A 20,136-nucleotide genomic window follows, 5' to 3' on the forward strand; every position below is an offset into this window, starting at 1 on the left:
AAAAGATCACAGCTGGCACCAATTCAAGCTAAAGAGAAATTTGGAAACATATTTCTGGCCAAATAAGTTGCCCAAAAAAGTTCCTTATGTCAGATAATTGGGCAGTATTCCCCCCCCCACCCCTCCATCTAAATAAAGAACTTTTCTATAGCGCCTTTCACATCCTCAGGACTCAGAAGTCCTTTTGAAGTGTGGTCTCTGTTGTACTGGAGGGGAACGCAGCAGCCAATTTGTGCAATGCCCATGGTTGTCCGTCCATTAATCATGGGCAGGACGAAACACAATTTCCCGCCAGCAGCATGATCTCAGAACATCGCCCCTGGAATGTGTGTGGGTCTACAGAACATAATCACCTTTGGGGGTTCCGATATAATCCAAAAAGAAATCAAAACACAAAGACGCCAAAGGAGATAGTTCTTCTGGAAGCGTGAAGACAGCAAAAGTCATCTCCGGGGCACTGGAGTGACCCCTAGGGCTCATGGTGGACTACCATGCGGGGTAAGAGGGCACAGGTTCAGGGACGTCTTTATACGGAGAGTGATTAATGGCTGGAATGGGTCGCCAGGAAAGATGATTGAGATGCTGTAATGAAAAGATTGTAGAGGGTTTGTGTTCTGGGAGGACGAAGGATCTTCTGAACTGACCTCGAGTGTATAGGACGCCTTCTGTGGTTCCTTTATGTCAGCCTTTCAAGTCTCACAGGTAGAAATATTGAGCATCAGCGTGCCAAGCGCATAAACAGAAGAAACTAAAATGCACTTCTCCCTCCACCTACCTTCTTGCCTTTGGTGCGTCATCATGGGTTGTAGATTGTAACTGTCCCTTCTTTGTTGGAAGTTTGCAGTTAATTGAGAGTTTTCTCAGCCTCCCCTGGTCTGTTGTATTTGTCTTCTCTCTGAGGCATTGTTCTTCTATGTAACTGGCTAGCCCTGTGTCCTGACCGAAGGCCTGACTGACACATCGGCAAGCAGTGGAGGTTGGTCCTGTGTCACATGGCCTAGAGTCATCACGTTCATGGTACATGTATCCCATTGACAGAATCTCCTGTGGCTGTTGTTTCTGCAAATTCAAAGATTACACCAATTTAGTTGATGTGTTTTATTTCTCACCTGAAAGTATTGATATCCTTGCTAGGATTTGGTTCCAGGCAATGGTCACCCTCTGGTGCAGGAAAGAACGAACGAACGAACTTGCATTTATATACAGCGGCCTTCACGACCTCAGGACGTCCCCAAGTCCTTTACGGCCAATTAAGTACTTTTGAAGTGTAGTCACTGTTGTAATGTGAGAACAACCAATGGTCAATGGGAGGGAGTGGGGGGGAGGGAAAGAGACCAGAGTATATATTGTCCCACCCAAAAATGTTTTCTGGATTTGCTTATGTCCCCCTCCACATCCTCTGCTCCAAATCCCAGAACTATCCTACGTTCTGCCCTAAAGCCTTTATATGTGATTGCAGCCCTGCACTCCAGCACCTTGCCCAAGGGTCCAGTATTCACGTGTGACCCTTGGCAATGAGTATCACTAAGCTGTTCAACTGTGGAATATATCACAGCTGAACCCCGTCCTATCTATCCACACGCACACACACGCACGCACGCACACGCACGCACACGTACACACACGCACACACACGCACACTTCCAGTAGGGTTTAGAGGATGTCTATCTGAAATGAGAGCCCTAAGCAATTTCTTCTTCCCCAATCCAGGGCACTGTTGCCAACTGTAATTCCACGATCAACACTCTCCTCTAGACCAGCTAAGGATAGGCCCAGGGATTGGATTACACAAATTTTGTTTACAAATGACCTCATACAGACTAAAGCAATTGACATAAATATCAAATTCAATCCATAAGCCTCTGAATAAGGCAGCAATAACCTGCTTCCTTTAGATCATAATTTATAATCTCATCATTGGAATAAAGCCCAGCGTCCCTGTGCCGGCTCTATGAAAGAGCAATCCAATTAGTCCCACTCCCCTGCTCTTTCCCCATAGCCCTGTAAATTTTTCCTTTTCAAGTATTTATCCAATTCCCTTTCGAATCTGCTTCTACCGCCCTTTCAGGCAGTGCGTTCCAGATAATGACAACTTGCTGCTTAAAAAAAATTCTCCTCATCTCCCCCCTAGCTTTTTTGCCAATTACCTTAAATCTGTGTCCTCAGGTTACTGACCTTCCTGCCACTGGAAACAGTTTCTCCCTATCTACTGTATAAAAACACCTCATGACTTTGAACACCTCTATTAAATCTCCCCTTAACCTTCTCTGCTGTAAGGAGAACAATCCCAACAACTCCAATCTCTCCACATAACTGAAGTCCCTCATCCCTGGTACCAATCTAGTAAATCTCCTCTGCACCCTCTCTAAGCCTTGACATCCTTCCTAAAGTGTGGTGCCCAGAATTGGACACGATACTCCAGCTGAGGCCTAACCAGTGACTTCCTTGCTTTTGTACTCTATACCTCCATTTATAAAGCCAAGGATCCTGTTTGTTTTTTTAACTGTTTTATCAACTTGTCCTGCCACCTTTAAAGATTTGTGTATGTGAAACCCTCAGGTCTCTCGGTTCCTGCACCCCCTTTAAAATTGTACCATTTAGTTTATTTTGCCTCTCCTCATTTTTCCTTCCAAAATATATCACTTCACACTTCTCTGCGTTTTCAGTTGCCATGTGTCTGCCCATTTCACCAGTCTGTCTATGTCCTCTTGAAGTCTGATACCATCCTTCACACTGTTTACTACATTTCCAAGCTTTGTGTCATCTGCAAACTTTGAAATTATGCCCTTTATACCCAAGTCCAGGTCATTAATACATTTCAAAAAGAGCAGTGGTCCTAATACTGACCCCTGGGGAACATCACTGCACACTTCCCTCCAGTCTAAAAAACAACTGTTCACCACTACTCTCTGCTTTCTGTCCCTTAGCCAATTTTGTATACATGTTGCCTTTAATCCCACGGGCTTCAATTTTGCTAACAAGTCTATTACGTGGCACTTTATCAATCGCCTTTTGAAGGTCCATATACACATCATCCGCACTACCCTCATCAACACTCTCCGTTATTTCATCAAAGAATTAAATCAAGTTAGTCAAACGCGATTTGCCTTTAACAAATCCATGTTGACATCATTTATTAACCCATGTTCTTCCAAGTGACAATTAATTTTTTTCTTTTTTTTAAATTTTGTGTAGACATCGGGAGAGTGCTTTTTGTTCATAGTGCTGCCCTGGACTTCCCACCCCCCCGCCCTTCACTGTTTGTTCAAAAATGAGAAAACATCCTCGCTGTTTACCTCGCTCTGCCTTAGACGATCGCGCAGAAGTTCAATCTGCTGCCAGGCGTCCCCCAAATCGTCGGTCAGTTTGGAATTTAATAGCAGTGCTGAAAAGGGGTAAGAGTAAAATCAGCCACAGAAGCCACAGGCTGCTCATTTATTCCCACCGTTCTTTTTAAAAATAAATCAGTCCCAATGATAACTGTTTAAATAAAAAACAGACCGGTGGGCATCCATTAACATTGCTCTTCTTGTACGTACTTTCCATTAGCTGTTCCTCGCACCTCTTCTGCATAAGGAGCTTGGGACACTCCTCTGGGACCTCTCGGGACATTGTAGACTTGTCCCTTTGGACCGGCTCCTGTGATGACTCCACACTCTGTGATGCGGTGACGGGTTTGGCCAGTACTTCCTCATCTAGTTGGTGAGGTATCCTGGGAGATTCGTGAATCACAAACTGCTGTTTCTCTTTACAACTTAAAGGTTCTGTTGTCTGCATAGAGTAGGAGGGGGGGGGGGATGCGGTGGGGGGAGAAAAACACACGCGCAATTTTAAAGGCGAATTGAAATTTATACGCTCCGCTGTCACGACCACCTTTTCTTACGGTGTCACCCGACCCCAACCCCTTCCACAGTCCTGCTGAATAGGAAAGGATTATGTGGAACACTGGGAGAAGTCGAATGCAGACACCACAGCTCAATCACTGTAGCCAGGAAAGTAGCCATGTGACAAGTCTCCGCAGGGTAAAGTGGTTCTGCCCTGCAGTTGATGATACCACAGAGATCAACAACAACAACTTGCATTTACGTAGCGCCTTTAACGTAGTAAAACGCCCCAAGGCGCTGCACAGGAGTGATTATCAAACAAAATTTGACACTGAGCCACATAAAGAGATATTAGGACAGGTGACCAAAAGCTTGGTCAAAGAGGTAGGTTTTAAGGAGCGTCTTCAAGGAGGCGAGAGAGGTAGAGAGGTTTATGGAGAGAATTCCACAGCTTAAGGCCTGGGCAGCTAATGGCATGGCCGCCCAATGGTGGAGTGATGGAAATTGGGGGCAAGAGGTCAGAATTGGAGGAGCGCAGAGATTTCGGAGGTATATCTCCTCTGTGTGCAAAGTTAAAGGAAAATCCTTTCCAAAACTGCCATTATAAACCAATCCTCCTTTAACCTTACACATAGAGAACAGTACATATGTAAGTCTCTTGGCGGTTGTGTTTAAAACAGTCTGAACAGATCCGTAGCATAAGTGTCACCCAGCCCGTAGTCCTCAAAAGCCCCTTTTATTTCCATCTCTTCCGAGAGGGCTGACTCACGGTTCCATTAGCGCCTCCAATACCTTGCCCAAATGGCCATTTGTCATTTGTGGTCCTGGACACGAAGGTGCAGAAATTCGTCCTGGGCGGGTAGCGCAAAACGGGCGGCATGGCATCGACCGCCCGACATACGCCCCGCCCGATATACGCCCCGCCCGATATTCGCTTCCACTGACTTCACTGCAACTGAATATCGGGTGCAGCGGATAACAGGTGGCCCGTGCGATGCCGCCCGTTTCTTGCCCTGCCGCCCAAGGACAAATTTCTACCCCTTTCTACGTGTTCAACTGTGACAGGGATCACAGCCGATCTCCTACCCCTGTTCTCACCCATCTCACGCACACGCACACACGCTGGGGACTCTGCAGCAAGGCTACAAACAAGCACGCCTCACTGACTTCTCAAGTCCAGATAGGGTGACATGCACAGGCGCACATGCACACACGTTATCAGAGGGGGCAAAGGACTAACGCCACAGGCAACTGAAAGGTGGCTTTTTTCCATCTACTCCAGCTAGCATGTTATTTGGTAATGAGGTGGGTGAGGCTGTGAAAAAATAAAAACTGGTTCTTGTATTAAGTAAAAAGTTGGCACCTCATCAGGGACAGCCAGTTTGGTTGGAATCCTTCCCCTGCCTAATCCGTGCTGCCATCGCCAATTAAAGAGCTGTTTGTGCCCTGTGAAGCAGGTCTTATTTGTTATTAATATAAAGCCCCAGGCATGAGCCCTGTCTGGGGATCAGTAGTATCAGAACAAACCAAAGGAGCAACGGCAACTAACGAAAGCAAAGCGGTGACAGCCGTGGCTCAGTGGGTAGCACTCTCGCCTCTGAGTCAGACGGTTCTGGGTTCAAGCCCCACTCCAGAGTCTCGAGCACAAAATCTAGGCTGACGCTCCAGTGCAGTACTGAGGAAGTGCTGCATTGTCGGAGGTGCTGCATTGCCGGAGGTGCCGACCTTTGGATGAGATGTTAAATCAAGGCCCCGTCTGCCCTCTCAGGTGGATGTAATAGCACTATTTTGAAGAAGAGCTGGCCAATATTTATCCCTCAACCAACATCACCAGAACAGATTACCTGCTCATTATCACATTGGGAGAAAGACCAAATGGGTCTGCCCCATCAGTATCTATGTGCTCAGTATTTCCTGCCCATGTTGTTAACAGTGTTTGTGGGAGCTTGCTGTGCGCAAATTGGCTGCCACATTTCCTACTTTGCAACAGTGACTACACTTCAAAAGTACTTTATTGGCTTTGAAGTGCTTTGGGATGTCCTGAGGTCGAAAGACACTTTATAAATGCAAGGTTCTTTTCTTTCATTGCCTATTTTGCCTGAGGGTTATTATCACCCTTCTCCCTGTTCGGTGACACCGGGCAAAGTAGGGTTGAGATCAGGTACTTGACGCAGTAATGGATCAGACCTGCAGTTCTCTGCTCCATGTTTGTATCCCAGTGTCCCACAGCACTGTGCTATGAATTATCCCGTGTAACACACCGGTGGAAATAATTATCATGACCCATCCTCCATGTAACACAGCAATGATAAAAGAGGAGTAAAGATTCCCTCTGGTCTCTGCATGTCTTAAGTTATAGAGATCTGCAGTGGTGTCTGCCTCATCGACACTGTTAACAACATGGGCAGGAAGTACTGAGCACATAGATACTGATGGGGCGGACCATTTGGTCTCTCTCGGTTAATTTACGTGGGAAAGAACCTCCATCGTGGCGTCCGCTTCTTGAACAAATCCAATATTTTCGCTTCTACTAATCTACCAACAAGTCCAACTGCAGGTCACTCATTGTGGTCAGAGGCCAGGAGGCAGAGTTACCATTTAAATGTCGGCGTGCTAGGAGGAGCAGAGTGTGCTCCCGTCGGCAGCTGTTGCTCTGCCTCACCCTTCCGGTGCGGGTGATATTCCTAACTTTGATCCCAGATGGCGGTAACCATTTCCAAACGGACTGTTCCTGAGATCGGCATGTACTCGCCCATACATTTCAACACTGACACCAACCAGCCTGACACAACAACAGCGAGAGATGTGCGTCATAGATGAACCAGAACAAATTTTAAATGAGATCTGCAGTGGTGTCTGCCTCATCGTCACTGTAAACAACACGGGCAGGAAATACTGACCGCATACATACCGCCAATAAAACGGCAGCCACGCCCACCAATGGAATTTACATTCCCACCAGGCGATGCTGCCTCCTGAAGACACTATTATCAACAAAACAAAACACGCACACCTCTTTAGATGGGGCTCATTATCCCGACACAACAATGTCATCTCATTTACCTCATGGGTACGGGAGCGTAGTGGTCACGTTACTGGACTAATAATAAAAAGAGCGCGAGTTCAAATCCCGCCATAGTAATTTGAGGCATGACGTGTGGTGAGTGTAACATGCTGCAGAGGAAAAAGGTGACTTTGGACCTATGGTTCCCAAAGTTCTCGACCACTGGGGTTTTCCTCGAGGCATGTCTCGGTCTGTAGTAGACTAATTGATAGAGATTGATTGCCAAGGTTAGTCAACAATTCTATTATTGTTGTACTATGCGACTATCAGGATGGTAGAAGGCGAACTAGATGGACTTTGGTTTTTTTTCTCGTCTAGCAATTCCTATGTCCCTATGAGTTTGAGAATTTGAATTCAGTTTAAAACAAAATCTGGAAATAAAAAGCTGGTATCAGTAAAAAAAGTGAACCGTGAAGCTATCGAATTGTCGTAACTGGTTCACTAATGTCCTTTAGGGAACGAAGCCCGCCGTCCTTACCCGGTCTGATTCCAGTCCCATACCAACGTGATTGACTCTCTTAACAGCCCTCCAAAGTGGCCTAGCAAGCCACTCAGTTGTGTCAAACCATTACAAAGAATAAACTAGATGGACTGCAGCGGTTCGAGAGGAGGCCCACCGCCACCGCCACCACCTTCTCAGGGCAACCGGGGATGGGCAATAAATGCCGGCCTTGCCAGCGACGCCCACATCCCAAGTTTAAAAGTCAGTGCTGTGAGAACAGGTGTAAAGGACATTCAGATGTCTTACTCTGTTCACTCAGCCTTCAACCCTCGATCACACGCCAATCAACTTTTTGTTAAGGCAGGGGGTAAGTCCCAGATTGGCAAGCATCAGTCCTCAGTTGGGGCGAGGCTGGGGGTTTCCTACCTGTATGACGGACTGGACACACGAAGAAGGGCTGCTGCGGCCGCTGGAGTTGGTTTGAGTGCTGGCTGCGGACTGATTGCAGTGTGTCCGTGACATGCTCAGAAGGCGATGGATCTCCAGTTGCTGGGCTTTGATGGTTCGCTCTAACCTGGAAAGGAAAAAGTTATCAATTACTTTATACAATCAAATATTTTTTGCATGCACCGTAACGAAAGCTTAAGTCTGGTAAATTCAAAGTTGGTAAATCAGAGTAAGATTTCCTCGGTCGCTGTGTGTTAGCAACATCGTAAACAAAGCAGGAGGACTTCTTATCTGCGATAGTTCTAGTGAAATCATAGAATCATAGAAGTTACAACATGGAAACAGGCCCTTCGGCCCAACATGTCCATGTCGCCCAGTTTATACCACTAAGCTAGTCCCAATTGCCTGCACTTGGCCCATATCCCTCGATACCCATCTTCCCCATGTAACTGTCCAAATGCTTTTTAAAAGACAAAATTGTACCCGCCTCTACTACTGCCTCTGGCAGCTCGTTCCAGACACTCACCACCCTTTGAGTGAAAAAATTGCCCCTCTGGATCCTTTTGTATCTCTCCCCTCTCACCTTAAATCTGTGCCCCCTCGTTATAGACTCCCCTACCTTTGGGAAAAGATTTTGACTATCGACCTTATCTATGCCCCTCATTATTTTATAGACTTCTATAAGATCACCCCTTAACCTCCTACTCTCCAGGGAAAAATGTCCCAGTCTGTCTAACCTCTCCCTGTAAGTCAAACCATCAAGTCCCGGTAGCATCCTAGTAAATCTTTTCTGCACTCTTTCTAGTTTAATAATATCCTTTCTATAATAGGGTGACCAGAACTGTACACAGTACTCCAAGTGTGGCCTCACCAATGCCCTGTACAACTTCAACAAGACATCCCAACTCCTGCATTCAATGTTCTGACCAATGAAACCAAGCATGCTGAATGCCTTCTTCACCACCCTATCCACCTGTGACTCCACTTTCAAGGAGCTATGAACCTGTACTCCTAGATCTCTTTGTTCTATAACTCTCCCCAACGCCCTACCATTAACGGAGTAGGTCCTGGCCCGATTCGATCTACCAAAATGCATCACCTCACATTTATCTAAATTAAACTCCATCTGCCATTCATCGGCCCACTGGCCCAATTTATCAAGATCCCGTTGCAATCCTAGATAACCTTCTTCACTGTCCACAATGCCACCAATCTTGGTGTCATCTGCAAACTTACTAACCATGCCTCCTAAATTCTCATCCAAATCATTAATATAAATAACAAATAACAGCGGACCCAGCACCGATCCCTGAGGCACACCGCTGGACACAGGCATCCAGTTTGAAAAACAACCCTCCACAACCACCCTCTGTCTTCTGTCGTCAAGCCAATTTTGTATCCAATTGGCTACCTCACCTTGGATCCCATGAGATTTAACCTTATGTAACAACCTACCATGCGGTACCTTGTCAAATGCTTTGCTGAAGTCCATGTAGACCACGTCTACTGCACAGCCCTCATCTATCTTCTTGGTTACCCCTTCAAAAAACTCAATCAAATTCGTGAGACATGATTTTCCTCTCACAAAACCATGCTGACTGTTCCTAATTAGTCCCTGCCTCTCCAAATGCCTGTAGATCCTGTCCCTCAGAATACCCTCTAACAACTTACCCACTACAGATGTCAGGCTCACTGGTCTGTAATTCCCAGGCTTTTCCCTGCCGCCCTTCTTAAACAAAGGCACAACATTTGCTACCCTCCAATCTTCAGGCACCTCACCTGTAGCGGTGGATGATTCAAATATCTCTGCTAGGGGACCCGCAATTTCCTCCCGAACCTCCCACAACGTCCTGGGATACATTTCATCAGGTCCCGGAGATTTATCTACCTTGATGCGCGTTAAGACTTCCAGCACCTCCCTCTCTGTAATATGTACACTCCTCAAGACATCACTATTTATTTCCCCATGTTCCCTAACATCCATGCCTTTCTCAACCGTAAATACCGATGTGAAATATTCATTCAGGATCTCACCCATCTCTTGTGGTTCCGCACATAGATGACCTTGTTGATCCTTAAGAGGCCCTACTCTCTCCCTAGTTACCCTTTTGCCCTTTATGTATTTGTAGAAGCTCTTTGGATTCACCTTTGCCTGATCTGCCAAAGCAATCTCATATCCCCTTTTTGCCCTCCTGATTTCTCTCTTAACTCTACTCCGGCAATCTCTATACTCTTCAAGGGATCCACTTGATCCCAACTGCCTATGCATGTCATATGCCTCCTTCTTCTTTTTGACTAGTGCCTCAATCTCCCGAGTCATCCAAGGTTCCCTACTTCTACCAGCCTTGCCCTTCACTTTATAAGGAATGTGCTTACCCTGAACCCTGGTTAACACACTTTTGAAAGCCTCCCACTTACCAGACGTCCCTTTGCCTGCCAACAGACTCTCCCAATCAACTTCTGAAAGTTCCTGTCTAATACCATCAAAATTGGCCTTTCCCCAATTTAGAATTTTAACTTTTGGGCCAGACCTATCCTTCTCCATAGCTATCTTAAAACTAATGGAATTATGATCACTGGTCCCAAAGTGATCCCTCACTAACACTTCTGTCACCTGCCCTTCCTTATTTCCCAAGAGGAGGTCAAGTTTTGCCCCCTCTCTAGTCGGGCCATCCACATACTGAATGAGAAATTCCTCCTGAATACACTCAACAAATTTCTCTCCATCCAAGCCCCTAATGCTATGGCTGTCCCAGTCAATGTTGGGAAAGTTAAAGTCCCCGACTATTACCACCCTATTTTTCTTGCAGCTGTCTGTAATCTCCTTACATATTTGCTCCTCAATTTCCCGTTGACTATTTGGGGGTCTGTAGTACAATCCTATCAAAGTGATCTCTCCCTTCTTATTTTTCAGTTCTACCCATATGGACTCAGTGGGCGAACCCTCGGATATATCCCCTCTCACTACTGCCGTGATGTTCTCCCTAATCAAGAACGCAACTCCCCCTCCTCTCTTACCTCCTGCTCTATCTTTCCTATAGCATCTGTACCCTGGAACATTGAGCTGCCAGTCCTGCCCCTCCCTTAGCCATGTTTCAGTAATAGCTATAACATCCCAGTCCCATGTACCCATCCATGCCCTGAGTTCATCTGCCTTGCCCATCAGACTTCTTGCATTGAAATAAATGCAGTTTAATCTAGACTTCCCTTGGTCTCTGCCCTGCTTTCTCAGACCATCTGTCCGGTCATGTTCTGTACACTCTCCCTTACTGCCTTTTGTTTCTGTCACCACTTTATTTCCCACTGACTTCCTGCATCGGTGCCCATCCCCCTGCCACATTAGTTTAAACCCTCCCCAACAGCACTGGCAAACACTCCCCCTAGGACATTGGTTCCAGTCCTGCCCAGATGCAGACCGTCCAATTTGTACTGGTCCCACCTCCCCCAGAACCGGTTCCAATGGCCCAGGAATTTGAATCCCTCCAGCTTGCACCATCTCTCAAGCCACGTATTCATCTTAGCTATCCTGTCATTCCTACTCTGACTAACCCGTGGCACTGGTAGCAATCCTGAGATTACTACCTTTGAGGTCCTACTCTTTAGTTTAACTCCTAACTCCCTAAATTCAGCTTGTAGGACCTCATCCTGTTTTTTACCTATATCGTTGGTGCCTATATGCACCACGACAACTGGCTGTTCACCCTCCCCCTCCAGAATGTCCTGCAGCCGCTCCGAGACATCCTTGACCCTTGCACCAGGGAGGCAACATACCATCCTGGAGTCTCGGTTGCGTCCGCAGAAACGCCTGTCTATTCCCCTTACAATCGAGTCCCCTATCACTATAGCTCTGCCACTCTTTTTCCTGCCCTCCTGTGCAGCAGAGCCAGCCACGGTGCCATGAACCTGGCCACTGCCACCTTCCCGTAATCGTAAATAAGTTGTAAAAAAAATGTTTCCAACTTTGCAGGAAACATTCTTCCTGAACCTCTATAACAACACACAGTGACCAGAGAGAATCTTCCTCAACACCGACCCACAGTGACCAGAGAGAATCTTCATCAACATCAACAACACACAGTGACCAGAGGAAATCTTCCTCAACATCGACAACACACAGTGACCAGAGAGAATCTTCCTCAACATCGACAACACACAGTGACCAGAGAGAATCTTCCTCAACAACAACACACAGTGACCAGAGAGAATCTTCATCAACATCAACAACACAGTGACCAGAGGAAATCTTCCTCAACAAAAACACACAGTGACCAGAGAGAATCTTCCTCAACATCGACAACACACAGTGACCAGAGGGAATCTTCCTCAACAACAACACACAGTGACCAGAGGGAATCTTCCTCAACAACAACACACAGTGACCAGAGAGAATCTTCCTCAACACCGACAACACACAGTGACCAGAGAGAATCTTCCTCAACACCGACAACACAGTGACCAGAGAGAATCTTCCTCAACATTGACAACACACAGTGACCAGAGGGAATCTTCCTCAACATCAACAACACACAGTGACCAGAGGGAATCTTCCTCAACATCAACAACACACAGTGACCAGAGGGAATCTTCCTCAACACCGACCCACAGTGACCAGAGGGAATCTTCCTCAACACCGACCCACAGTGACCAGAGAGAATCTTCATCAACATCAACAACACACAGTGACCAGAGGGAATCTTCCTCAACACCGACCCACAGTGACCAGAGGGAATCTTCCTCAACACCGACAACACACAGTGACCAGAGAGAATCTTCCTCAACACCGACAACACACAGTGACCAGAGAGAATCTTCCTCAACATCGACAACACACAGTGACCAGAGGGAATCCTCCTCAACAACAACACAGTGACCAGAGAGATTCTTCCTCAACATCGACAACACACAGTGACCAGAGAGAATCTTCCTCAACATCAACAACACAGTGACCAGAGAGAATCTTCCTCAACATTGACAACACACAGTGACCAGAGGGAATCCTCCTCAACAACAACAGTGACCAGAGAGATTCTTCCTCAACATCGACAACACACAGTGACCAGAGAGAATCTTCCTCAACATCAACAACAACAGTGACCAGAGAGATTCTTCCTCAACACCGACCCACAGTGACCAGAGAGAATCTTCCTCAACATCAACAACAACACAGTGACCAGAGAGAATCTTCCTCAACATCAACAACACACAGTGACCAGTGGGAATCTTCCTCAACACCGACCCACAGTGACCAGAGAGAATCTTCCTCAACATCGACAACACACAGTGACCAGAGGGAATCTTCCTCAACATCAACAACACACAGTGACCAGAGGGAATCTTCCTCAACATCAACAACACACAGTGACCAGAGGGAATCTTCCTCAACATCAACAACACACAGTGACCAGAGGGAATCTTCCTCAACATCAACAACACACAGTGACCAGTGGGAATCTTCCTCAACAACAACAGTGACCAGAGAGAATCTTCCTCAACATCGACCCACAGTGACCAGAGAGAATCTTCCTCAACATCGACAACACACAGTGACCAGAGGGAATCTTCCTCAATATCAACAACACACAGTGACCAGAGGGAATCTTCTAGAACATTTACGGCACCAACACACAGTGACCGGGGCAATTTTCCAGAAAGCTTACAACAATGACACAAATAAATTGGACGGAATATTCCGAAACATTTACGGCAACAACACACAGTGATCAGAGGCAATGCAGAAATCATTTTATGACAGAAATTAATCATTTTTGTCTATGATGCATCATGTTTTTGGCTCCATCTCTTCCCCCCCAAACCCCGACCCACCATCACGTTACTTCCGAGATTAAAAAACAGGTTCACTCCCAGAAAATGGCCCAGCTTGTTTTGATCCACAATAGTCTCAGAACAGACATCATGGGACGTTTTTCTACACTGAAGGTGCTGTATTAATGCAAGTAATTGGGTTTTTTTTACAAATAAAAGGTGGTCCAGCGAGGTGTGCTCCCACCCGGTAAGGGATACCTCGCAGTGGCTGGAAAGGAACTTGGAAAGTGAGGGGGGAGAACCAGTTGTTGTGATCCGTGTTGCAACCAATGACATAGGAAAGAACAGGGTGGAAGTCCAATGGAGTTGAGGCAATCGGCCCGATATTCATGTCTTCAAATAGGCGAGCTGCCCATGGAAACTCGCCTAAATTATTGAAATGAGGTTGAGGCCTACCTCAGGCCTCCCGGATGGGGCCCACGCTGCCTGTGCAGCGTGGATTCTGGACCAAAGAACAGATCCAGAAGAATTTCTAACCCCAATATGTTTTATAACCGACAGGGGAACAGACCTCACTAGATTTAGTGATAAGTAACAAACAAGGATTAGTTAACAACTTGTTGGTAAGGGAACATCTTGCAAATACTGAAACATACAAGATTCATATTGAAAGATTCTTATTGAAACGTACAAGATTCTGAGGGGACCTCGATAGGGTAGATGCTGAGAGGATGTCACCCCTCATGGGGGAATCTAAAACTAGGGGGCACAGTCTCAGAATAAGGGGTCGCCCGTTTAAGACGCAAATGAGGAGGAATTTCTTCTCCCAGAGGGTCGTGAATTTTTGGAATTCTTTATCCCAAAAAGCGGTGGAGGCTGAGTCATTGAATACATTCAAGGCTGAGTTAGACAAATTTTTGATCAGCAAGGGAGTCAAAGGATATGGGAAAAGGGCGGGAAAGTGGAGTTGAGGTAAAAATCAGATCAGCCGTGATCTCATTAAATGGCGGAGCAGGCTCGAGAGGCCGAATGGCCTACTCCTGCTCCTATCTCTTATGGTCATATAATTATGATTGAATTTGATATTTGAACTGAGAGGGAAAAGGGAGTCACAAACCAAGGTTTTAAATTTAAGCAAGGCAAACTTCGAAAGGATGAGAAATAAACTGACCACAGATGTTTTGAGGAGGTCACTAACGTCGATGGATGTTGTCTATTTGGAGCTTCAGAGACATTTGATGGGGTTACTCACAAACATTAGTAGCAAAAATAAGTAACTTTGTGACATGGGTCAGTAATTGGTTGGGATATAGGAGACAGTGAATAAGGATAAAGAGAATAAAGAATAAAGAATGTACCTCATTGAAACATATAAAATTCTTAGAGGGCTTGACAGGGTACATGCTGAGAGGCTGGAGAGTCTAGAACTACAGGTCACAATCTCAAGATAAGGGGTCGGCCATTTAGGACCAAGATAAGGAAAAATTCCTTCACTCAGAGGGTTGTGAATCCTTGGAATTCTCTACCCCACAAGGCTGTGGGTGCTCAGTCGTTGAGTATATTCAAGACTGAGATCGACAGATTTTTGGACTCTAAGGGAATCAAGGGATATGGGGATCGGGCGGGAAAGTGGAGTCGAGGCCGAAGATCAGCCATGATCTTATTGATGGCCCGACTAGAGAGGGGGCAAAACTTGACCTCCTCTTGGGAAATAAGGAAGGGCAGGTGACAGAAGTGTTGGTGAGGGATCACTTTGGGACAAGTGATCATAATTCCATTAGTTTTAAGATAGCTATGGAGAAGGATAGGTCTGGCCCAAAAGTTAAAATTCTAAATTGGGGAAAGGCCAATTTTGATGGTATTAGACAGGAACTTTCAGAAGTTGATTGGGAGAGTCTGTTGGCAGGCAAAGGGACGTCTGGTAAGTGGGAGGCTTTCAAAAGTGTGTTAACCAGGGTTCAGGGTAAGCACATTCCTTATAAAGTGAAGGGCAAGGCTGGTAGAAGTAGGGAACCTTGGATGACTCGGGAGATTGAGGCACTAGTCAAAAAGAAGAAGGAGGCATATGACATGCATAGGCAGCTGAGATCAAGTGGATCCCTTGAAGAGTATAGAGATTGCCGGAGTAGAGTTAAGAGAGAAATAAGGAGGGCAAAAAGGGGATATGAGATTGCTTTGGCAGATCAGGCAAAGGTGAATCCAAAGAGCTTCTACAAATACATAAAGGGCAAAAGGGTAACTAGGGAGAGAGTAGGGCCTCTTAAGGATCAACAAGGTCATCTATGTGCGGAACCACAAGAGATGGGTGAGATCCTGAATGAATATTTCACATCGGTATTTACGGTTGAGAAAGGCATGGATGTTAGGGAACTTGGGGAAATAAATAGTGATGTCTTGAGGAGTGTACATATTACAGAGAGGGAGGTGCTGGAAGTCTTAACGCGCATCAAGGTAGATAAATCTCCGGGACCTGATGAAATGTATCCCAGGACGTTATGGGAGGTTAGGGAGGAAATTGATTTTTGAAGGGGTAACCAAGAAGATAGATGAGGGCTGTGCAGTAGACGTGGTCTACATGGACTTCAGCAAAGCATTTGACAAGGTACCGCATGGTAGGTTGTTACATAAGGTTAAATCTCATGGGATCCAAGGTGAGGTAGCCAATTGGATACAAAATTGGCTTGACGACAGAAGACAGAGGGTGGTTGTGGAGGGTTGTTTTTCAAACTGGATGCCTGTGTCCAGCGGTGTGCCTCAGGGATCGGTGCTGGGTTCGCTGTTATTTGTTATTTATATTAATGATTTGGATGAGAATTTAGGAGGCATGGTTAGTAAGTTTGCAGATGACACCAAGATTGGTGGCATTGTGGACAGGGAAGAAGGTTATCTGGGATTGCAACGGGATCTTGATAAATTGGGCCAGTGGGCCGATGAATGGCAGATGGAGTTTAATTTAGATAAATGTGAGGTGATGCATTTTGGTAGATCGAATCGGGCCAGGACCTACTCCGTTAATGGTAGGGCGTTGGGGAGAGTTATAGAACAAAGAGATCTAGGAGTACAGATTCATAGCTCCTTGAAAGTGGAGTCACAGGTGGATAGGGTGGTGAAGAAGGCATTCGGCATGCTTGGTTTCATTGGTCAGAACACTGAATGCAGGAGTTGGGATGTCTTGTTGAAGTTGTACAGGGCATTGGTGAGGCCACACTTGGAGTACTGTGTACAGTTCTGGTCACTCTATTATAGAAAGGATATTATTAAACTAGAAAGAGTGCAGAAAAGATTTACTAGGATGCTACCGGGACTTGATGGTTTGACTTACAGGGAGAGGTTAGACAGACTGGGACTTTTTTCCCTGGAGAGTAGGAGGTTAAGGGGTGATCTTATAGAAGTCTATAAAATAATGAGGGGCATAGATAAGGTCGACAGTCAAAATCTTTTCCCAAAGGTAGGGGAGTCTATAACGAGGGGGCATAGATTTAAGGTGAGAGGGGAGATACAAAAGGGTCCAGAGGGGCAATTTTTTCACTCAAAGGGTGGTGAGTGTCTGGAACGAGCTGCCAGAGGCAGTAGTAGAGGCGGGTACAATTTTGTCTTTTAAAAAGTGTTAGCGTGGATTGAGAAGTTAGCTGCGGTGCTGCGGAGTGTCCAGTCTTCTCCCAAAGCTTTGTCCAAATAAACTGCATGTTGAATCTTTAAGTCTGACTCCGAGTGGTGATTTTTTCCCACAACAAAAGCATTTGGACAGTTACATGGGTAAGATGGGTATAGAGGGATATGGGCCAAGTGCAGGCAATTGGGACTAGCTTAGTGGTATAAACTGGGCGACATGGACATGTTGGGCCGAAGGGCCTGTTTCCATGTTGTAACTTCTATGATTCTATGATTCTATGAATGGTCAAGCAGGCTCGAGGGGCCGTATGGCCTGCTCCTGCTCCTTTTACTTATGTTCTTATGTCATCCACATTCCCAAGAACAAAAGTTTCTTGGGAATGTGGGTGACATAAGAACATAAGTACGACGAAGCTGATACTTGGAATGGAGCGCAAGGGTAGCGATGAGAATCACAAACGTAAAAGCTCTGTGTCCGACCACCTCGAAATGAGATCAATCAGTTTAATATTATATACACTCCTCCTTATCTCGTTAAAACATGGGTTAACTGAGGAGCAGCGCTGCTGGTATCTATGGAGACAGCCGTGGGCTCAGCCAGCCTGTTCTCCCAACCGAGAACAAAGTAGATTCGGGGAATAAATGTGGTTGGTGGGAGGAGGAGCTTTTGATATAAAGGTTTGATGACAGCTTTCTTGAATTTTTTTTTAAATCCTTGCTTGACCTCCCGCTTCAATGAAAGGCACAACCACCAAGAAGTGATGTCTTTCAAGCATTCTTCAGTATATAGAATCATAGAAAGGTTACAGCACAGAAGGAGGCCATTCAGCCCCTCAAGCTCGTGCCAGCTCTCTGAAAGAGCAATCCAGCTAGTCGCACTTCCCCACCCTTTCCCCGTAGCTCTGCAGTTTTTTTCCTTTCAAGTACTTATCCAATTCCCTTTTGAAGGCCAGGATTGAATCTGCCTCCACCACCCCCTCAGGCAGTGCATTCCAGATCCTAACCACTCACTGTGTAAAAAAGTTTTTCCTCATATCGCTTTTGGTTCTTTTGCCAGTCACCTTAAATCTGTGTCTTCTGGTTCTCGCCCTTCCGCCAATGGGAACAGCTTCTCTCTATCTACTCCGTCTAGACCCCTCATGATTTTGAACACCTCTATCAAATCTCCTCTCAACCTTCTCTGCTCTAAGGAGAACAACCTCTTCTTCTCCAGTCTATCCATGTGACTGAAGTCCCTCATCCCTGGATATGGCTCTAAGTTAACAGCAGAGGGGACTCCCTCAATGGATTTACCAGGTGAATGAATCACCTGGTGTTGGTCTGCATAGGTCAGTGCCACAAGGTCCCACATTGGCATATACGGCCAAAGTAGCAACAGGCTGATCAGTGTTCCTGAGCTGGAAGGGTTGGGGAAAGAAATTAGCCAAGATTCCCACTCTTTATCCAGTTGAGTAACCTTCTGACACATAGAAAGAATGGCCATTTAGGCATTTGTTGCCAGTGGTACTGCTCTCCGGCTTGAGTCAGCATCATCAGGAAATTAGAGTGGGAAAAAGTGCAAGTTTCAACACAAACTAAATTCCACGTGTTTTGGAAAAGGAAATCAAAATGCCTGAGTCGTGGGCACTGGTGTTCGAACCCCTCCCAACCCCCTACCTTCCAACGGAGCTAGGAAACATCTGTAGGACCTTTTTCAATCAGAGCGAGTGATGCATAGGATCCACTCAACTCTGGAGATGCTCCAGACCCCGTCCAGAAGGCAGCGCTTCATTCAGGAGAAGGTATAGGCCAACACAAAAAGGAAAAGTGGAGAGTAATACTCCTCCCAAGGAACTGCAAAGAACAATCCAACCCAACAAACACCCTAGCGCACAGCACAAAATAATCCAGATGTTCCCGCCTAGCTTCTTGCGCTCTTCCCTCCCCTCCATGACCAACGCAACCAAAACAACTACGTCCTCAATAAATGCAGCAATACACAGAATGACATAGAGTCTACAGCACAGAAACAGGCCATTCGGCCCACTGATCCATGCCGCTGTTTATGCTCCACACGAGCCTCCTCCCACCCTACTTCATCTAACCCTATCAGCATATCCTTCTATTCCTTTCTCCCTCATGGACTTATCTAGCTTTCCCTTAATTGCATCCATGCTATTCGCCTCAACCACTCCCATGTGGTAGCGAGTTCCACATTCTAACCACTCTCTGGACGCATACAAATATGAACAACTGTGCCAACAGACTGAGTATATTAATCACGCTACTGCAAGCAGCGTCTGAACACAACAACAAATCCATCAAAATGAAAACAGGTGCAAAACTATGAAAAACAAGAACTTATCTCCAAATCAACAGATAGAAAAAAAAATCTTAGGAAGCCACAGGAATGCAGTTCCAACTTGGGAAATGTCATTTTGAAAGTGTCAGTGAACACTAGGAAGGTTCCAACAGACTGGGAAGAGGCAAATGTATTTCCCAAATTCAAGAAGGGTGAAAGGCAACTACAAACACACTATCAGCACCTCAATAATTGAAAAACTAATGGAATTAATAATCAAAAGCAAAATGAAAGAGTGCCCGCATGATGATAGGTCAATAAATGACAGTCATACCAAACTCTCAGACTTTTTTAAGCAGGTAACATTCCAAATTGATGCTAGAAAATCATACAACAGAGTCTACCTAGACTTCCAAAAAAGCCTTTGATAAAGTACCCACTTAATTGACTCCTTTTCAGACTAAGGTCAGTGGGTGCTGCAGGTAGGACAGGGACGTGAATTAGTAACTGGTTAACGAGAAGGAAGCGAGGTTGAAATGAAAGGAGATATTGATTGGGTGGCTCCAATGATCTATGCCGGACCTTAACTGTTCCTGATGTACTTAAGTAAGTTGGAATCATAGTATCATCGCAAGCTAGTTACATTCGCTGCTAATACTTGCTAGGGAGAAGGGTGGATGAGTGGAGATAACGCAATGAATGA

At 45.8% G+C, this 20,136-nt stretch overlaps 1 protein-coding gene across 2 annotated transcripts in view; it reads right to left on the reverse strand.

Annotated features, from left to right (window-relative positions):
* Positions 1–20,136, reverse strand: part of LOC137334569 (centrosome-associated protein 350-like) — a 68,368-nt gene that overhangs the window by 20,199 nt on the left and 28,033 nt on the right. For both annotated transcript variants that reach the window (XM_067999350.1, XM_067999341.1), the window contains exons 3-6: positions 7,757–7,904; positions 3,540–3,771; positions 3,297–3,385; positions 776–1,059 (exon numbers count right to left, since the gene is read on the reverse strand). In XM_067999350.1, the coding sequence (XP_067855451.1) occupies positions 776–1,059; positions 3,297–3,385; positions 3,540–3,771; positions 7,757–7,904 (753 nt within the window). The remainder of the gene's footprint in view (positions 1–775; positions 1,060–3,296; positions 3,386–3,539; positions 3,772–7,756; positions 7,905–20,136) is intronic.

The sequence above is a fragment of the Heptranchias perlo genome, chromosome 2, assembly GCF_035084215.1.
Source record: "Heptranchias perlo isolate sHepPer1 chromosome 2, sHepPer1.hap1, whole genome shotgun sequence".
Taxonomy (NCBI): domain Eukaryota; kingdom Metazoa; phylum Chordata; class Chondrichthyes; order Hexanchiformes; family Hexanchidae; genus Heptranchias; species Heptranchias perlo.